Source organism: Entelurus aequoreus, linkage group LG09, assembly GCF_033978785.1.
Source record: "Entelurus aequoreus isolate RoL-2023_Sb linkage group LG09, RoL_Eaeq_v1.1, whole genome shotgun sequence".
In the NCBI taxonomy this organism is placed as follows: Eukaryota; Metazoa; Chordata; class Actinopteri; order Syngnathiformes; family Syngnathidae; genus Entelurus; species Entelurus aequoreus.
Genome location: NC_084739.1, coordinates 58311841 through 58332834, shown reverse-complemented (window position 1 = coordinate 58332834; position 20994 = coordinate 58311841). Strand labels below are relative to the sequence as shown.

The 20994-nt window shown below is 38.6% G+C and overlaps 1 protein-coding gene across 3 annotated transcripts in view; it reads right to left on the bottom strand.

Moving 5' to 3' along the window:
- Nucleotides 1–4116: 4116 nt before the first annotated feature.
- Nucleotides 4117–20994, bottom strand: part of pcca (propionyl-CoA carboxylase subunit alpha) — a 45323-nt gene continuing 28445 nt past the window's right edge. For 2 of the 3 annotated variants that reach the window (XM_062059015.1, XM_062059014.1), the window contains exons 13-23: nt 20715–20858; nt 17795–17869; nt 17625–17693; nt 17452–17527; nt 17158–17371; nt 16304–16406; nt 10909–11007; nt 6250–6303; nt 4724–4864; nt 4527–4604; nt 4117–4405 (exon numbers count right to left, since the gene is read on the bottom strand). In XM_062059015.1, coding sequence (XP_061914999.1) covers nt 4316–4405; nt 4527–4604; nt 4724–4864; nt 6250–6303; nt 10909–11007; nt 16304–16406; nt 17158–17371; nt 17452–17527; nt 17625–17693; nt 17795–17869; nt 20715–20858 — 1143 coding nt within the window. In that variant the 3' untranslated portion in view covers nt 4117–4315. Of the gene's footprint in view, nt 4406–4526; nt 4605–4723; nt 4865–6249; nt 6304–8460; nt 9847–10908; nt 11008–16303; nt 16407–17157; nt 17372–17451; nt 17528–17624; nt 17694–17794; nt 17870–20714; nt 20859–20994 lie in introns of those variants that run through there. The other variant, XM_062059016.1, reaches the window with a different exon arrangement.

Here is a 20994-nt window from a genome sequence, read left to right as displayed (position 1 = left end):
GACAGAAGGCTCGGGGAGCACACCCTGAGAGAAAAGCAAGTGCTGGAAGGCGCACCATAGGCGGTCCTCCGACAGACCAGAGCTCCGGCAGCCTCCTGCAGCTGTGAGGAGGTGCCGGTCTTCCTGGGTTTCCCTTGCCATCGGATACAGCTCCCCACGGCGAAGAAGTGACGTTGGAGCCTGCGCGTCTCCCTCGTCGTAAAAGACCTTAACGGTGGAGTGGGCGGATGATGGTTGCATAGAAGCTCCACAACGGTCACAAAGGCGGAAGAAGGCTGCAGTAAAGATGGGCCCCCAATTGTCTTGGTCTCCATGCCATTGGACCCTGGCCTTGTCTTTGCCAAGGACAGTGTGGTGGCTGTCTGTGCACCAGTCTCCCCACTTTAAAAGATTCCACGCACAGACGTTCTCCTGAAGGCAGTCGCACCAAGAGGACAATCATACTCGTTTAGAGTGATCGCCGACAATATATATATATATATATATATATATATATATATATATATATTTATATATATATATATATATATATATATATATATATATATATATATATATATACACATATTATACATATTAGGGCTGTCAACCTTAACGAAATGATCACATTATCAAATATGAATGAAGATTAAGGCTTAACCTGTTAGACGCACGCATTTGTTACACAGTCTGCGATCACGATGACAGGTGACCAATTTGGCTTCAAAACAGAACTTTGGATAAAACTATGGTAACTTGTTGGTAATGCAGTAACAAACGTTTTTATCATCGGCGCATATCAAGTTTAAAATACCATCTTAAAGCGAAACACGTACTCGAGGATGGCGCCGACAGTGTTGTCAATCCTCTTGCAGACTTTTTTTGTAAACAGCTATTAGCGACAAATCTAATGACTTTTTTTGTGTCTTGTTGACTCTGAGCTGAAAGCATGCAGCAGTCATCGTCCTCGGCAAGCTACATCGAAAAGAAGCAGAGAACTCTACGCTGGCAAAGTTTACTGATTCAAAGTTGTCAACAAAAGTAGCACGGATAAATAAATATTATTAGGTTTTCAATCATATTTCAATTTGGGGAGGGAGCGTGAAAAAAGTTGTCCCCAAGGAGGGGCATGACAACAAATAATTGAGGAGCACTATTTAAAGGAAGGGGTGTGACCCGCAAGCCGCGACACATTCTACAGACAAAATAAACAACTTGGCCTAAATCTTCCCAAAAAAGCAACCTGGAACCCAAAATAGCCTGTGCATTATGGTGTTTGATGATTTCCGTGCATCCTGTCATGATGTGGTGTACACATTTCTTGCAAGATATAGTTAGATTTTAAGTGCGCTGAACTCCTTGAAGAGGTTTTAGTTGGTGGAATATTAGTAAAGAATAATAATAAGAAATTAAATAACACAAGGGTGTTAGATTAGTTATTACCCTATTGTTAGCTATAACACAAAGCTAAGATGTTGATCTTTTGTTCATATATGTTAGAATATATTGACTAGTTTTAGTATATTTATATACAAAATGTATCAAAGTGGGCCCTATACACCTTAAATTTTTCTGTTTGCGACCCTCACTGGAATAAGTTTGGACACCTCTGGTTCAGAAAAAACGTTATTGGTGCTCTGTGCATGTGCCCTAGGGCAGTGTTTTTCAACCACTGTGCCGCGGCACACTAGTGTGCCGTGAGATACAGTCTGGTGTGCCGTGGGAGATTATGCACTTTCACCTATTTGGGTTAAAAATATTTTTTGCAAACCAGTAATTATAATCTGCAAACAATGCGCCGTTTTTGAGTGTCTGTGCTGTTTAGAGCTCGGATGAGTAACCATGTTATACCATACCATATCAGTAGGTGGAAGCCGGTAGCTAATTGCTTTGTAGATGTCGGGAACGACGACGATAGTTTGTCGTGATTACAATATGCAGACGACAGCGGGAGGCAGCGTGCAGGTAAAAAGGTGTCTAATGCTTAAACCAAAAATTAAAAAAAGGTGAGTACCCCTAAGAAAAGGCATTAAAGCTTATGGATGGCCACGTAGAATGAAACTAAAACGGAACTGGCTACAAAGTAGACAAAAACAGAATGCTGGACAACAGCAAAAACTTACAGCATGTGGAGCAGAGACGGCGTCCACAAAGTACATCCATACATGACATGATAACAATGTCCACACAAAAAAAGATAGCAACAACTTAAATATTCGTGATCGCTAAAACAAAGCAGGTGCGGGAATAACGCTCAAAGGAAGACATGAAACTGCACCAAAATAGGAGCGCAAGTCAAGAACTAGAACACTAAACACGGGAAAACACTAAAAAACTCAATATAAGTCACGGCGTGATATGACCGGTCGTGACAGTAGACCTACTTTGAGACAAGAGCTATAGTGATGCATGGTTGGTTATGGTTTAAATTCATATCCAACAATTGCCACAACAACTTTTTATTGTCTACTGAGTTTCATTTTTTAATGATTTTTGTTGGTGGTCTGCCTCCGGATTTTTTCAATGAAAAAAATGCGCCCAAGCTCAAAAAAGGTTGAAAAACACTGCCCTAGGGCAAAATTAAGTTTTGATTTGCAGCAGCACCATACGTCTTTGTGAATGGGTTAGTTCCACTCCCACAGCTGATACGTCTTTCCCAGCATTGAGGTAGGTTAGTTGCAAATGTTGGTCAGAAATGTCATCTACAAAAAGTGGTTGGAAATTGGGGGTCCTCAGATGCAACACATGGCGAAACGCAAAAAGAAAGGTGAAGAAACCCCAACATTTGCCAATCAAACTTTTCTGCAGAGCTTGCTTCTTCGTCTAACAGGCCCACTACTATGTTTGTGAAGCCTCATGCTGTGGGAGCTTGAAGCAATCCCATGTATTAGCGTCATCATGTAATAATAGCCATAACACTGGACAGCACAGAACATGTTTCAGGTACTGCTGGACTTGTGAACCAGCTCTATCCACTTTAGCCGCTAGATGACAGTAGAGTGTTGACTAGCTTAAAACATGTTTTGTGGCAATTCCAACTTTGACCACAGCATCAGTTGCGATGTAGAGTGGTTTCAGCAGACTGCATTGCAAAATTATTAACCCCCCACCTTCCTCTCACGCGAGATCCATACATTAATGGGACCATAAGAATCTCTTCTCTACTGTATCAACCAATTTGTTTTTACCCTTTTCATATAAACTTTGGACATTATCTGTGAAATTAACACACAAGTATTGAACATATTGGATTTAACTGAATTGAAGTTGTCAATGTTGTCATTGTTTATTGTTCATAGGTGATTTATAGTCAATAAAAATCTCTACCTAACGTGTAAAATATTAATTATACATTATTTCCTAATATTTCATTTTAAACATACATGAACTGCATTTTTGTTGGTTGTGTCTTTTATGCACACACTCCCATAGCCAAATCTACTTCTGGTCACCAAGAGTAATCCCTCGTTTCTTGCTGTTTATTCCTGACTCTGGTCAATGAATTTCCACGCAGTAGAAAATATAAATTGTAGATGGAATATTTTTTTTATAGCTAGAGTATAACATTCCTGTGAGCAGCTTTTTAAATAAGATTTAACATTAAGAAAGCCCTTTAGACATTAAATAACACCCACATAGTCACCTTTACAAGCTACTAAATTTGAAGCGTGATGTGGCAAGGGACAACGATAGCCCCTAGCTTGTTACATACTGGAAGTAATATTTAAGACCTAAATGGGGCCACAAGTCCCCAGGCTCTGTTAAGTCTGTCTGAAGCACTGAATGTGCCAGTGCAGGTATTCTCTCGCACATGCCAATCGAGCTGCACCATGTTGGGGTGCACAAACAGCACTTGTGGATGCCAGCCCTTCATCTAACAGTTTGAGACCATTGAGTATGCCCATGTCATGTTTTTACACAATACCATCTCTAGAGTTTTTCGAGAAGATGAAACACTAGCATTTTCAAATATGTCCATTTTGAGACCCAAGTATTTGTGCTACTAAAATACTAGCTATAATGTAATCAAATAATCACAGTTTCTTAATCCAGCAGAGAAAAATAGCTTGTGTAAAATGGCTCAGAGTCACTACTGAATGTGAGACAACACAGGTGATGAAATATTCCTATTATAAAACTGGTGAAAATATTTTAATATGGTATTTAAATGACCAAAAAATGCATATCAAATCTTGAGTCATAGCCTCGATATCAAGATTCACTGGAGTCTGACATTCCTCATTTATACTGTAACTACACTGAGGCACTGTTGGGGACACACATGTCTTCTGGAGGACACTTTGATTAGAGTCTTTTATCAGTTTTGATCAGTTTTTTAGTTGGACTTAGAAGAGGGATCCTCCAGCTCTACAAGTAGATCTCCTTCACCTACCGTCTCACCTGGCTTACAATGGACAGACTTTACCTGCAGGATCACAAAAGTGGACAACAGTTTAGCACACAAATAAAACAAGTTCTTTATATGCACTGATAATGATCTCCAGGTCACTCAGCGATTAATATAATAATTAAATAGTTACACTGACCTTTGCTGGCTTGACGGCAGTCATACTGTTCTGCATTTTCATAGCTTCAATCACACAGATCTCCTGGCCTTCTGCAACCTACACGAACACGAAAACAGAACATGTGAACCAAGCAAATTGTATCCAACAATTGTGATACAGATCTGATTGGCAGGTGGGGCGGTTCTGTATATGCCTACTGAGTGCACATGTTTTACCGTATCTCCAGGCTTAACAGAAACTGCGACCACCGTGCCAGGCATTGGTGAACGCAGGATGCTGCTGGTGTCTTCTGGAACTTTCTCTGGCATGTAAGAGTTCAACTCTGCAGCCAACTTGGAGAGTATGCGAAGCGTAAACTACAAAAAAACAAGGAGTACAACGCAGTATGACAAAGGAACAACATTTCTTGAACTGCATTTATGCTCACATGATAATTATAAATCATGCCTCTCATTTGTATACTAGAAGGTTGTGGCCATAAACTAAGAAGTTGGTCAACTTTGACAATCAACTTGGACCCGGAAATTGTGAGAAAGACACAAAAAGAGACTTGTTTACGTCCACCTTTCTTTTTTTTTTAACCTGCATTAGGATTATGATTAAATCTTTATCTAAACAAGAAGATATGAACATCCCATCAGTCGACATCCCAGTGAGAGCAGACATTGAACAGTAAGTGATTGTTTTATTATGTTGATGGTTTGTGTTTATTTTTTAGCACTTAGCAATAGTACTACTTGCTGGATGTGCTTATCACTCAGCTTCTAAAACATGTTGCTCATCCTCTTTATAATCAGGGTCAAAAATATTATATATAATATATAAATATAATATAAATCATCATTTGTCCGAATGTAGTCGTTGTTTTCTTACATGAAGTCTGCTAGTAGTTGTTATTGAAAGAAATAGCCAACGTTGAGTTGTGTCTGTGACATTAATGCGCCACTGTTTGCTTAAAACGACCAAATACGTAAATATTACATGTTATTATGAATGTGCCTATTACTACATTCCATATATACTTACAGTGTATATATAAAACATTGATGGATGTTTTTAAAGCACTGTATAGGCTTAATAGAGCGAATGCCATTACCTCTATTGTTCGCCACCTTGTACTTGCCGTATATTACAAATTAGAATGCATAAACAAAGAAAGACCTGTGTGTTCTTGTCTCACATAGGGATTGTGAATGGTGGACAACATTCCCCCAAAAAGTGCAGTTCCCTTTTAAAACACTTCATATATTTAAACACAATGTAATTGTAACATTAAACTTCAATGGGCATACTCAAATCTCAATGTTCCTTTGACTATGATGAATTTCACCTTTTCGAACTTGTAAATGTTAGAAAGTTGGATACTCGTGTAAATTTCTTTATCCGTAAATCCATATACTATTTATGAAGTTTATTCTCCACTGTGTCTGAAAAACACTTTTGGAGAGAGTAACTGTGGAGGGTTTAATTTACAATCTAAAAAAAACACACAAATTGTTTGCAGGCGCAAAATTTAAACTTTGAATATGTATGGTATTTAATAAGGAATGCATTAGCATTAGTACTGTATGAGAAATGTACTCTGTGGTCAACTAAGATTGACACAGTGTTCCAGAAAACTAAGTATGTCAGATATTCCAAATTTCAAAATCTGACTAATGCATTCTTCTTGATCTTAGGACAACTCAATGTACCCCGACTCTACAAACCATCATAACCAGAATTATACAAGCAGCTTTACCGATGTGCCCAGATATTGCAGAACAATCTGTCCTGAAGCATCTCTGGATAGACACTAAAACAAAAGAACAAAATATTAATTATTTGTAAACACAGATGTAACAACTAGACATGCATTATTTTAGAACCCTTGGCAACAATGATAGAATCACCACTCTTGGAGGATGCTCATTCAGTGGATTAATTTAGTAGAAAACAAGAAAATAACATACAGTACATGACACAAAACTACAGTAATTTCAAATGCCCACTTTCTGGCTTTAAGAAACACGAAAAAGAATCAATAAAATTAACTGTCGTAGTCAGTAAGAATTTCAGTTTTAGATTAAACAGAGTGAAAAGATAATGGAATTATGCAAACACTACTGGCGTCGTTAGGTCTATTTTAGGGGGGCTGAAATATACAGGAATATGAGTTTAAATAAATAATAATATACCCTGTCATTATTCACAATGATTATAAATCATTTGAAGACCCTTTGCAAGCGCTTATTATCCAGTGCAATCAGTTCCATCAGTAACGGCCACATTACTATACTAAAAAATCCAGACATACCTTAGCAAGGTCGAGCCAGACCGCAGTCGCATGTCCTGCAGTGTTTACGGAAGTAAACTCGGAAGTAGACATGCTTCAATTCTAGTCGTCTAAGGACTGGCGCATTTGTTGCAATTTCAAGGATTTTGTACAGTAAAAGTCAAAATTTTCTGATCCGCGCAGAAGATTATGAAAGAAGATGTCTCCCGCAGTTTTGGGGACATTTTCCTCGGTGTCTGAGTGTGTTGGCAGCAGTGGTGGAACATTGATTGGCGTGAGTTCCTAAAACATTATATTTGCCTGTTTCTGCTACTTTGTCAACTATTTATTTTGTATCCGACTATTTCGGTGAATAATGATGATGCTTATGATTAGCGTCATGATGCTTATGATTAGTGTCATCATTATTCGCCATTATGTGACCGGAGCTCGGCAGAGTTCACACTGAAGTCTCATCACAACACTATCTGATTGATTTGTAATATAAAACTCTTAATAATAATGTCTATAATATTGTTGACAAAAAAAATGCTTCCATACCGTGATAAGCAAATCACACTACTACAGCTTTGCAGTATAAGTGTGCTACTTAAACTTAATTGATGTAGTTTAATAGCCTTAGTGTTATTTTAGAGTAGTGTTTGGAGAGCTCTGAAGACTGGATGCACTGATAGACTCCTAGACAAAAAGATGGAATGCTATGGGTGTTTTGTTTTTTTATCTTCACTTTTATCGTTTTCACCATTAATGGAAGGTTATTGTGATAGTCCACATCACTCATCCCTACTGGCCAGGTGTGGACAGTGGGCCTTGAATTTGACACCTGTGGTCTAAATGCCTTAAGTGGCCATTACATTAATAACAGGAAACTAACAATATTGCTTTTCAACCATTTCAATTTTTTGCTGTGAAAATCCAAGACAGTAACAACAATATCTTCCTCTCTGCAACAATCTTGCAATTGCAAACATTCTGAATCAAAGAGGTTGTGCATAGACAACATATCTTTGGATGGACATCCAGCCCCCGTTTTCTAGGAAAGAAAGTTTCTTTCCACTGGAACCTCCTCTGTTTTGAGGTCAACTCTGCATTGCTGTGCAAGTTGGTTTACACCGCAATCATCTTTGCAATGTTTCCCTGTTTGGCAGTTGGCTGCTAGCTTTTTCATGCAACAACACTGTTCTTATGTGTTTGGGCCATCTCTTGCTTACTGAAGATGACTGAAGCTTTCTTACACTTCCACTTTCAACCATTTAGATGTATTCAGTGTTGTGAAATTCTAATACAGTGCCAAAAAGTTGTGAGCAAAAAAATATTGTAAGAGACATGGACTTAGTGAGTGACAAACAGTACTCTTCATCAATCTTGTTCCAATCATCAATCTTGTTCCAACTTTCTCTGATTGCAGTTGTCAGATGAGCTTGGCAGGTTGGAGTTTTTTCACCACAGATTTTCAATTGGAATGAGATCCGGACTATTTGTAGGCCAAACCATGACTTATGTATCTTTCTTCAATGACAGGTTTTACAGTTGTTGCATTATCATCTTGAAAAATGATGTCATCAACCCCAAACATCCTTTCAATTGATGAAAAGTGTCCAACATGTCAATGTAAACTTGTGCATTTATTCAACAATTGAAATGACAGCCATTTCCCCAGTGCCATTACCTGACATGAAGCTCCATACCATCAATGACTGGAAATATGCATGGTTTTTTTTAGGCAGTCGTCTTCATAAATCTAATTGGAACGGCACCAAACAAAAGTTCCAGCATCATCACCTTGCCCAATGCAGATTTGCGATTTATTACTGAATATGACTTTCATCCAGTCATGCATAGTCTCGATTACTTTTCCTTAGGCCATTGTAACCTTGTTTTTTTCTGTGTAGATTTGAATAACGGCTTTCCTTTAGTTTTTCTGTATTCAAATCCCATTTCTTTTAAGCGTTTTCTAACGGTTCGGTCACAGACTTTAGCTATATGCACATGGACACAAGAAATCGGATTAAAAGCCTAACCGGTATAAAAATGCTTCATGTAAACACGGCATTTTAAATATTTTGACCCGATCACACACGTTCGGATCAAAATTTCATTCCGATCGAAACAGGTGGTTTATGTCATTCAGATTGGAGCGCATGAAAACAAGTCTTCTGAAATTCGGATTGAAATGATCCTTACTGCGTGTGTCTTTGACGTTAGCTAAATTTTGGTGGTGGAGGCGGGGACTAAATGTAATAGTCTCGGAATGAAGCGATTGTCTTACTCTTGCTGCTGTCTCCCCTCCATTAGACAAGTACAGATGTGGCGTTATATGCTTTTGAGATTGTTGCTCTAAAACAGAGACTGCCAAAAACAAAAAGTATGGTCTGGAGTTATCGTGTGTCAATATAACAATAAAAGGAGGGATCCAGTTGTCGTCTCTCATGGTCTTACAGCTACTTCAAGTGCTAACTGCTAGCCTCAAGCACGTATACAAAATGTTGTAACATGAAGACGTGCGTCAATCCATACATATCACAACATGAAGGGCACAGAATAGCTACACTTTAAAAAGAAAGCTAAAACAAAAGTAGTGAAAACAAGGAAAAGTAAATAAATAATGTGACAACGTCGAACAAGCTAAAATGCACAGTCATGTTTGTTTACGGCCGCTTGTACCCGTGATCTTGCCCTTAGAGATAGGGTGAGAAGCTCTGCCGGCCGGGGGGAGCTCAAAGTAAAGCCGCTGCTCCTCCACATCGAGAGGAGCCAGATGAGGTGGTTTGGGCATCTGGTCAGGATGCCACCAGAACGCCTCCCTAGGGAGGTGTTTAGGGCACGTCCGACCGGTAGGAGGCCGCGGGGAAGACCCAGGACACGTTGGGAAGACTATGTCTCCCGGCTGGCCTGGGAACGCCTCGGGATCCCCCGGGAGGAGCTGGACGAAGTGGCTGGGGAGAGTGAAGTCTGGGTTTCCCTGCTACAGCTGCTGCCCCCGCGACCCAACTTCGGATAAGCGGAAGAAGATGGATGGATGTTTGTTTACAGCGGTTGTCAATGCTTCTTCTTCTTCAGCACCTGCAGTGAGCAAACTCATCCAAAAAATGGCGCCATAGCACAAACAATAACACACCTTTACGTTTATGTTATGTTCTGTGCATGTCAAAATCAAGTATTCCGATTTGAGGTGTAATGCATGAAAACGCAAATAATAATCTTTTTTTTTTTTTTTCAGGGTCCATGTACACAGGAACATTATAATCCCACTTATGATCAGATTAAATACATTTTGCCTATGTTCACATGGCTAGTGACTCCAGTTTCCACCCATTTGTTCTTCATTTGTTTTGTTAAACATTTCTTTTTTCGAGGCATATTGCTTTAAGTTGTCTGCCTTGACACTCTGATGTATTTCTTGGTCTACCGGTATGCTTGCCTTTTACAACCCTCCCATGTTGTTTGTTTTTGGTCCAGATTTTAGACACAGCTGACTTAACAATCAACATCTTTTGCAACATTGCATGAGGATTTACCTTTTGAAGAAGTTTGTTAATCCTCTCCTTTGTTTAAATTGACATCTCTCGTGTTTGATTCATGTCAATCCATCTGGTGCAACAGCTCTCCAAGGTGAGAGCACTCCTTTTTAACTGCAGACTAATTAACAGTTTTAATCTAATGCAGATGTTGGCTTTGAAAATGAAAATTTACACGGTAATTCCATATTTTGTTCTCTAAATTGTGGGATTCTATAATTGTTTCACTCTGCTAAATCTAAAAATGAAACTGTAACTGACTACAACAATTCATATTATTGATTTATTTTAATGTTTTTTTAAAGCCAAAAACATTAACATTAGTTCTGCTATGTCTGTTATCGGCTTTTTTTAAAACAAAATTAATCAACTGGAAGAACATCCTCAAAGAATTGTGATTTTTTTTTTTTTTGCCTGGGGTTGTAGATGACCACTTAGTCTTCCACCAAGAATTCTCCAATTGTTTGACAGTACGTGAAAAACATAATAGTTGTTCAATGACGGACCTCAAATGTATTACCACCTGCACAATCTGCTGATTTGAATAAAAAATCTGCCATGACAAAGATAATGCCTAATTAACTGATAGTGTCAATCTGTGTAATACCTGCAACATTCTGTGTATGCCGTTGATGGTGAGTGGTAACAGTGGTGAAGCCAAGTTCCACTGTCCCTGGACATCCACACGTACTCCATCCACTTGCACCTATAAAGAAAGAAGCTAATTGTGATACTGTGGTAAATTACGCAGTGACAACAATGGTGGTGATGAAGGTATCTGGTGATTAATGCTTCAAGTTATACCATTGCAGATAATGTTCGTGAACAGTGTATGTAGGGAGAGAGTCATTCAAAAAGACAGAAAAAGAATCATGAAATAAAGGTTATGAATTGATTTGTGTATAAGGTCAGATTTTTCTGCAGGTTTGCACACATGCCAGAAGAAATGTTGGTCCACACACCAACAAGAATAATCTTTAAACTAGGGATGATCCAATACTAGCCAAATTTTGCTGGACTAGATATCGATTTAAAATATCCCAGCAGGCACAACACACTGAAACAACATTGAGAACTTGTTGAATTATGTCCTAACGTTGAGCAACTCAAACTTTACGTTGTAATGACATGCTTTTTGACTACGTTTAACCAATGTTGCTTTCTGATGTTGATTTGACCATTGAAATTTAGTCATTTTCCAACCAGCAACAAAGATCTAACGTTTTTTATTTATTTTTTATTCATTTATATCAGGCAATGACATAAAAAAAAAGTACAAGGTAGACAACATGTAATGATATAAATTAATATAATGCAAAAAGTAATGTACAGTATGTAAGCATGAAGCATGAAGCAATGTTGGACATCAATTTACAAATACAACTATTTTGTAACATTGTTTCGAAATCAGTTTTAAAGGACGTGTATGTACTGTATAACCAACGTTGTATCAAGGTCTTGTGCATGCTGGTATATAACCCTTTGTTCCGAAAACCCAAACTGTCACATAAATGCTCAATTAACGTTGCGCGACATTCCGTAAACAGTGACTGCAACGGTGTGGCATTATGTTTACCAGTTCTAATTGCAAAGGGCTTCATACCCCTTATAAAACAAAGTAAAATATTACATTATTTCAGAACCTTTAACGTATGTCAGCAACCTATCATTTCAAACAGGAACATTTTCAATCAAAATGAAAATAGCAAAAGTTGCACCAACTCTTAAAGGCCTACTGAAACCCACTACTACCGACCACGCAGTCTGATAGTTTATATATCAATGATGAAATCTTAACATTATAACACATGCCAATACGGCCGGGTTAACTTATAAAGTGACATTTTAAATTTGCCGCTAAACTTCCGGTTCGAAACGCCTCTGAGGATGACGTATGCGCGTGACGTAGACCGGCGAACACGGGCATGCCTTCCACATTGAAGCCAATACGAAAAAGCTCTGTTTTCATTTCATAATTCCACAGTATTCTGGACATCTGTGTTCGTGAATCTGTTGCAATCATGTTCATTGCATTATGGAGAAGGAAGCTGAGCAAGCAAAGAAGAAAGTTGTCGGTGCGAAATGGACGTATTTTTCGAACGTAGTCAGCAACAACAGTACACAGCCGGCGCTTCTTTGTTTACATTCCCGAAAGATGCAGTCAAAATGGAAGAACTCGGATAACAGAGACTCTAACCAGGAGGACTTTTGACTTCGATACACAGACGCCTGTAGAGAACTGGGACAACACAGACTCTTACCAGGATTACTTTGATTTGGATGACAAAGACGCAGACGCGCTACTGTGAGTATGCAGCTTTGGCTTCTAAACATTTGATCGCTTGACCGTATGTGCGCAACTTTTTTTTGCGTATGTACGTAACTTTTTTAAAATATATAAGCTTTATGAACCTTGGGTTAGGTGAACGGTCTTTTGGGCTGAGTGATTGTGTGTGTTGATCAGGTGTTTGAATAGTATTGGCGTGTTCTATGGAGCTAGGAGCTAGCAGAGGAGCTAGGAGCTAGCGTAACAAACACGCAGGTGTTTTTATGCAGGATTAATTTGTGGCATATTAAATATAAGCCTGGTTGTGTTGTGGCTAATAGAGTATATATATGTCTTGTGTTTATTTACTGTTGTACTCATTCCCAGCTGAATATCAGGTACCGTGAGTATGCAGCCTTGGCTGCTAAACATTTGATAGCTTGACCGTATGTGCGCGTCACGTACGTAACTTTTTAAAAATATATAAGCTTTATGAACCTTGGGTTAGGTGAACGGTCTTTTGGGCTGAGTGATTGTGTGTGTTGATCAGGTGTTTGAATTGTATTGGCGTGTTCTATGGAGCTAGGAGCTAGCAGAGGAGCTAGGAGCTAGCGTAACAAACACGCAGGTGTTTTTATGCAGGATTAATTTGTGGCATATTAAATATAAGCCTGGTTGTGTTGTGGCTAATAGAGTATATATATGTCTTGTGTTTATTTACTGTTGTAGTCATTCCCAGCTGAATATCAGGTCACCCCCGGCTCTCACAGCATCTTCCCTATCTGAATAGCTTCAACTCCCCACTAGTCCTTCACTTGCACTTTACTCATCCACAAATCTTTCATCCTCGCTCAAATTAATGGGGAAATTGTCGCTTTCTCGGTCCGAATCTCTCTCACTTCATGCGGCCATCATTGTAAACAATAGGGAACTTTGCGTATATGTTCAACTGACTACGTCACGCTACTTCCGGTAGGGGCAAGCCTTTTTTTTATCAGATACCAAAAGTTGCAATCTTTATCGTCGTTGTTCTATACTAAATCCTTTCAGCAAAAATATGGCAATATCGCGAAATGATCAAGTATGACACATAGAATAGATCTGCTATCCCCGTTTAAATAAAAAAAATTCATTTCAGTAGGCCTTTAAGACTGGAGACAAACGCCAATTACAGACATGTTTCTTTACTTCCACAGTTTTCTAAAATTATTGAAAAATTATTTAATAACAGATTAGACACATTCATAAACAAAAGTGGAACACTTAGGGATAACCAATACAGAGCAAACATCTCAACATCAATGGCATTAATGAAAACAACAGACACAATAACCAATGCAATAGATGGTAAACAGTGTGCAGCAGCAGTATTTATGAATCTAACTAAAGTATTTGACACAATGAATCATAATTAATCAACAAATTAGAATGATATGGCATCAGAGGATTGGTATTGAACTTGCTAAGAAGCTATTTAGCAACAGGAAAAAATATGTGAAGTTAGGTGAAAGAATGTCAACAGAACTAAACATATCTTGTGGTGTACCACAAGGATCAATACTGGGACCAAACTTATTCAATATATATATACACAAAAGTTGTAAAGTTACAAATGACTTAAAGTTCATAGTCATTCACATCGACGTCCCACTGGGGTGAGTTTTTCCTTGCCCTTATGTGGGCTCTGTACCGAGGATGTTGTTGTGGCTTGTGCAGCCCTTTGAGACACTTGTGATTTAGGGCTATATAAATAAACATTGATTGATTGATTGAAAGTTAGTATTATTTGCGGATGGCACAACTGTGTTTTGTTTAGAAGAAAATACTCACAAATACAAATAAAGGAAATGTACAAATTAAAGAGATGGTTTGATAAAAACAGACTATCTTTGAATCTCAGTAAAACCAAACTAATGCTTTTCGGTAACAGTAGAAGAGAAAGTCAAACAAATATAAATAGACGCAGCAGATATTGAAAGAGTAAAATAAATCACATTTTGGAGCGTGATAATAGACAATAAAATGAACTGGAAATCGCATATAAGAAATATACAACACAAGGTGGCAAGGAATTTCTGGACCAAAAATCACTGCACACTTTTTACTGCTCGCTAGTGTTACCATATTTGAGTTATTGTGTAGAAATGATTACTAAAGTACACTTCATTCACTAAACATGTTACAAAAAAGATCAGTTAAATAAAACATAATGTGGGTTCTGGAAAACATACACACCTCCAAAATACTGGAACTCAATGATTTGGTGCATTTGGAAACAGCTAAAATGATGCACAACTATAACCCGCTACCCATTAACAATTATGTTTTTTAAAAAGGAAAAATATAACCTCAGAGGAAAATCTAATCAAACATTTATATGCACATACAACCTGTAAGACCTATAGCATATCAATATGCGGAATTAAATTATGGAACGGATTATGCAAAGATGTCAATGCACTAATATGATCTAGTTTGAGAGGCTGTTCAAACTACAAATGTTTACAAAGTACAAGGAATAATAATTTTTCTTTGTTGTAATAATAGACAATAAAATTAACTTCCTAAAAGTGTTTACAAAGTTCAAGGAAGAAGAATCTTGATAAACATCTTGAACTTTGTTGAACATTTGGTATTATTCACCTCATATGTGAATCATGATTGGCTAAACTGTTGTATTCATTGGTGTAAATTTTGTTACATTTACAAGATCAGAACAGGAAGTGAACACATATGTTAGTAATTGCTATGAATTGTAAAAGGAGAGGATTAAATAAGCTTTGCTTCTTCCTACTTCTTTTCGAACATGTTGTAAAGAGAAATTAATATATGTAAATAATTATTTGATGTATCACATTTATATTTATACTGTTTATATGTTTGAAATAACCATAACCGTAACCATTAACTCTGTCATCTGGCTGCTAGGTAATCTTCTTGCAGGAGACTCCTCTTAAACCTTCTGATCACTTGAGGCTGAGGAGAGGATGGAGAGTACAGACTTGCTGCTCTTCATTTTCTGACAAAACGAAGGGAGCTGCTATTTTGCTAAACAAAAAAGTTCCTTTTGTATACTCAAATAGTATTTCTGATCCCAATGTAAGGTATGTTATCGTCACTGGCCTGAATTCCAACACCCCAGTAGCCCTCGTAAATGTTTATGCTCCCAACTTTTCTGAATCTCCCTGACTTGGAGGAATTCAAGTACCTTGGGGTCTTGTTTACGAGTGAGTGAAGAGTGGATCATGATGCGGACCCTGCATCGATCAGTCATAGTGAAAAAGGAGCTGAGCAGGAAGGTAAAGCTCTAAATATACCTGTCGATATACGTTCCCATTCTAATCTATGGTCATGAGTTTTGGGTTGTGACTGAAAGGACAAGATCACGTGCACAGCGGACAAAATTTGTTTCCTCGTAGGGTGGCGGGGCTCCTTTAGAGATAGTGTGAAACGCTTTGTCATTTGGGGGGAGCTCAGAGTAAGGCTGCTGTGGAGGTGTTTAGTGCATGTCAGGTATAAGGCCACGAAGAAGACCCAGGACACGTTGGAGAGACGATGTCACCGATCTGGCCTGGGAAAACTCGAGAGGAGCGGGACAAAGTAGCAGGGGAGAGGGAAGTCTGGGCTTCTCTGCTTAGGCTGCTGCCCCCGCGACCCGGCTGCGGCTAAGCGTAATAAGATGGATGGATGGAACAATATTCTAAAAATTAGGCGGTTAAAATTACAATATGCTTACCGTATATATGTCTCCTGATTTATTAACTTCCAGGTCATGCCATCGGTCTCCTAGCTGTGCACAAAGCTCCCAGCAGGTACACTCTACTGGTATTGAGGGCACCCTGCAATTAAAACACATTTATATTTTAAGAAAACTCAGTCAAGCATTAATGTTTTAACAATGAGACCAATGTTCTGTTTAGCATCTTCCATACTGAGTTTTTTGTTTTTGCGGCTTGTCACTACCAGATCAGCTGTCCATTTCATTTACACATGCAGTTCGGGCAATGTGTCAGCAACTTAAGGGTTCCAGGTTTGATTCCAGCTTCTGTCATCCTAGTCACGGCTGTTGCGTCTAAGGCCAGACACTTCACCCACCTCGCTCCCAGTGGAACTGACATTGGTGTAATAATGTGCAGGACTCCCTTAAAAGAGATTTTAAATCTCAAATGGGACTTTCCTGGGTAAATAAAGGTGAAACAAAAAAGCGTTGCCAGACATTTCAGGAATTTTAAGTGATTTTTGCAAGGCAGATAGGTTCATTGTGTTAAATGTATTAATCAAACTGATATTTATAATGGATTAATTGCTCAGTTAAAGTTTTAATTGAAATATTCCAGAAAATACTTGGAAACGTATCAGAAAGTGTTGCCCCTATGCAACCCTCGTTAGGAACAAGACTTGACTGAACAAAGAGCTTTCCATCATGGACATCTTCTAAAAAGTCATTGACCCCATTTAATATATACATGTATAAGCATTTACTTTTTTGAAAATAACAAAGGCTGTGTGCTTTCTTTCAATAGCTGAATACCGGTAATAGACATTCAGACATTTTTAGCCAACTTTATAAATTATACTGAATGTCCTCACCTCAAGTTACCAAGAACCTTTTGGGAAAGGAGCTGGGCTGTGATGTACAGTGCTGCTGCAGAGGCTATCAACTCTTGCTGTTCTTCCACCTGAAGTTGGTGGCCTTTAAATCCATCAGGGTAAACCTCTGGAAGGAAGTTGGTGCTAATGTCACCGGAAATAAAACGAGGGTGCGTGATTATTTCTCTCAAGAGCGGAATGTTGTGGGTCACACCTGAAAGCAAAATCACACTTCATTATAATTACAAAAAATAAACTATTTCATGCTCCAAATGAAAAATCAATTGGCTGTACCCCTGATGACATAGTTATCCAGAGCATCCTCCATCTTGGCAAGGGCTTCTGCTCTTGTAGCTCCATAGGTTATCAACTTGAAAAAGATAAAGAAATAATGGATGCTTTTCATGATCGACTATGCCATTATGACTTATGGGGGTGGTACATTTTTTGTTTAACAGTTGACTAACCTTGGAAATCATGGGATCATAATAAATGCTGATGTCGCTTCCCTCTTGGATGCCACTGTCCACCCGGACCTAGCAAAAGCACATTTAAAACAGTATATTAAAAAGGATATTATTAGAGTCAGGATTCAATGTTTCAAATGTGTAAGACACAATTTTTATTCAATGCTTACATTGTTGAGCTTGACTGGCTCCTTGTATTGGGATAATCTTCCAATGGAGGGAAGACCAAATGACTTGAAAGGGTCCTAAGAGATGAAAATAATGAAGAGATGGAGAAGTGCAACTTATCTTAGGGAAGTAGACCACACTGTGTCCACTAGACATCCTCCAATCATTCGTCCATACTGAAGTATATACAATTATAAACAGTGGAACCTCGATTTACGAACGTAATTGTTTCTTGAACATGGTTCGCAAACCGAAAAGTTTGTATAGTGAAGCAGAGTTCCCCATGGGAAACAGTATTAACATGAGTAATTGGTTCTAGCCTTGACAAAAGATCCTATTTGATTTTTTTTTAAATGCACACTTTAAGGACACTTTTATATATACACGTATATACACACACACATATACATACTTATATATATATATACACGTATATACACACACACATATACATACTTATATATATATATATATATATATATATATATATATATATATATATATATATACACAGTATAATATGTGTGTATGTATATATATATATATATATATATATATATATATATATATATATATATATATACATACACACACACATATATGTATATATATACATTTACAGTATGTGTGTATACACACACACACACACACACACACACACACACACACACACACACACACATACACACATAGAACACACCAAAACAACACAACAACAACAGCCATCTTAATTGTCAAAACATTCACACAAAAGTCCCTTTGCCTTTGGTGCGCTCCAAAACGTTACCAACCATATTGCTATAATAAAACATATTGGAAAATCTTTCTTTACTTTGTCTGGGAATTGTAAACGGCAATGATTCATCGACTTGTGTCCCTGTTGTACCTTCTCCTCAGCTGTATTATACATCCGCCTTGGGGATCTTTTTCCAAAAAAAAGCCTGGTCTCATCAGTTAAAAATGTGCTTCAGTACAAGGGCCCTTCACCGATAAAATCCTTGAAGTGCTTGATAAATGGCAAGCCTTTTCGCAAATAATAGCCTCAGTAATGCTATTACCTGCCCGTTGCTTCTCATTTACTCACAGGAACAACAGCTTTTCGACCTGGCCTTGCTCTTTCTCTCTGTCCTTGCGAAGAAATGTAACCCATTTTGACGCTACACTCACTAAGCTATAATATAAAACTCATGATCATTGACTAACATTACTAATGTCCACAAGGCAGCGGCATGTTTGCAATGATATAAAATTAAACTTAGGACATACCGCGGGGCATACTTCTTTTATAACTTGCCACGTCTGGCTGGCCAAATTGATGACGCTCGTGGGCCGCACTTGACACGTAGGCCGTAATTTGGACACCCCTGCTGTAGCCTATTAACCTCTGATGACAGCAAGTCATCAGAATCCATTTCATACGCTCAATGAAACCAGATTGGATGAGATCTGTGTTTTACTCCCTTACAAGTATAGGCCATCGAAATGGCCTCCACAATCCAGTGAGACAGCCTCTGTCTAGTATGTGGCTTGCCCATGATACAAAGAGCAAATCCACTTATCTGAACTCCGCTTTTTTTGTAACATACTTGTGCAATGCCCTAACAGGGCAAAACAAGTTAAGCCTCTGCTCCTCCACTGGTGCAAATGGAGGAGGATACAGGCCCTGAACCCCACAGTGGAACACCTATAGATGAATCCAACCACCTGAGGCACAAAAGTAGGGTTAGGCCGCAAGCAGACCCTCTTCAGCCCTGAAGCAAATTGTAAACAAGCTGGGCTAATCAAGTAAGCCCGGCGGTCACTCACATGCTTTGCTGTAGTCAAAGCTAAAAGCAATACCGTCTTTAAAGAAACACATTTCATTTCCATCAGCTCCAATAGATGATGTGAAAGAGCCTTTATCACCACGAACAGATCCTGACAAACTGGGAGTGAGTGACGTGCCCTTTTCATAAATCGGCATACCATAGGTTGCTGCTCAACTGGCTTATCTTTAATGCCTCATGGCAAGCGTAGATAGCCGCCAACTATACCTTGATTACGGAAAAAACTTTCCGTCTTTCCATCAAATCCTGCAGGAAACAACAGGTCCACCACTTAGCACTGAAAATAAATTACGTTCCGAGAAGTACACTATTATTCAAAAACATGGCACTTGCAATACAAGGAAAGTGTCTTCTGGCCCGAGGATCACCGTCTAAGATCGTTGCCCTGTTCAAGCTGCTTTACAACAATGCAAAGACTTATTTCCGTATTAACGGCAGAGACTCTGACTGGTTTCCTATCTCCAAAGGCGTTCGCCAGGGCTGTGTGGCTGCTCCTGACCTTTTTGACTGCATCATTGACCACCTGATGTAAAGGGTTTGTGAGTGGATCCCTAAAGTGTACTTCGACAACTACAACGTAATCGACCTGGACTACGCTGACGACACCATCCTCCTCAGCAGATCCTACAGCTAGCTAAGAGACATTTTGGGCATATACAGCGAAGAGGCAGAGAAGCTTGGCCTCCAAGAGAGCTGTACGAAAACCAAGTTCATGTATATTGGTGATGGACCGGATCCACCTCCCCTTGGTAATGTAGAGCCTGTCAAGAACTTTGTGTATCTGGGGTCCATAATGACAGACAACTGGGACTTTAAACTAGAAATCATCCACAGAAGAGCCTTATAAGCAGTTGTTTCGCAAAAACACATCTTATAAGTCAGAAATAAGTTGGAACTATGTCATAAAGAAATATAAAATTCAAATATAAAATTCACAGCATACAGTAATTCTTACATTATCATGTAAAGGTGCAACGTTAGTGCTAAATGGCGGTGCCTTGTGTGGCTATGGAAGCAAAAGCTCGAGATTTAGATATCTTTTGTTTTATTGTATATTTTAACAAATGCACAATGTACAGTGAAGAGTATTGCAAACCTCAGCGTAGACACGGCTCTCAAAGGCCCAGCCATTTATTGGAATATCTTCCTGTTTGTGTTGTAGTTGGTAACCCTTGGCAACCCGGATCATCTGCTCCACCAGGTCAATACCAGTAATACACTCTGTTATGGGATGCTCAACCTAGATCAAATGGTAAAACAAAGATTGTTTTAGCAATAATACTGGAAATGTATGCCCTAAAAACCGCCCTACTAAAAACTGATTAGAAATGTTTCAATTTGTAATAGGGCTATCAAATTTAACGCATAAACTCATG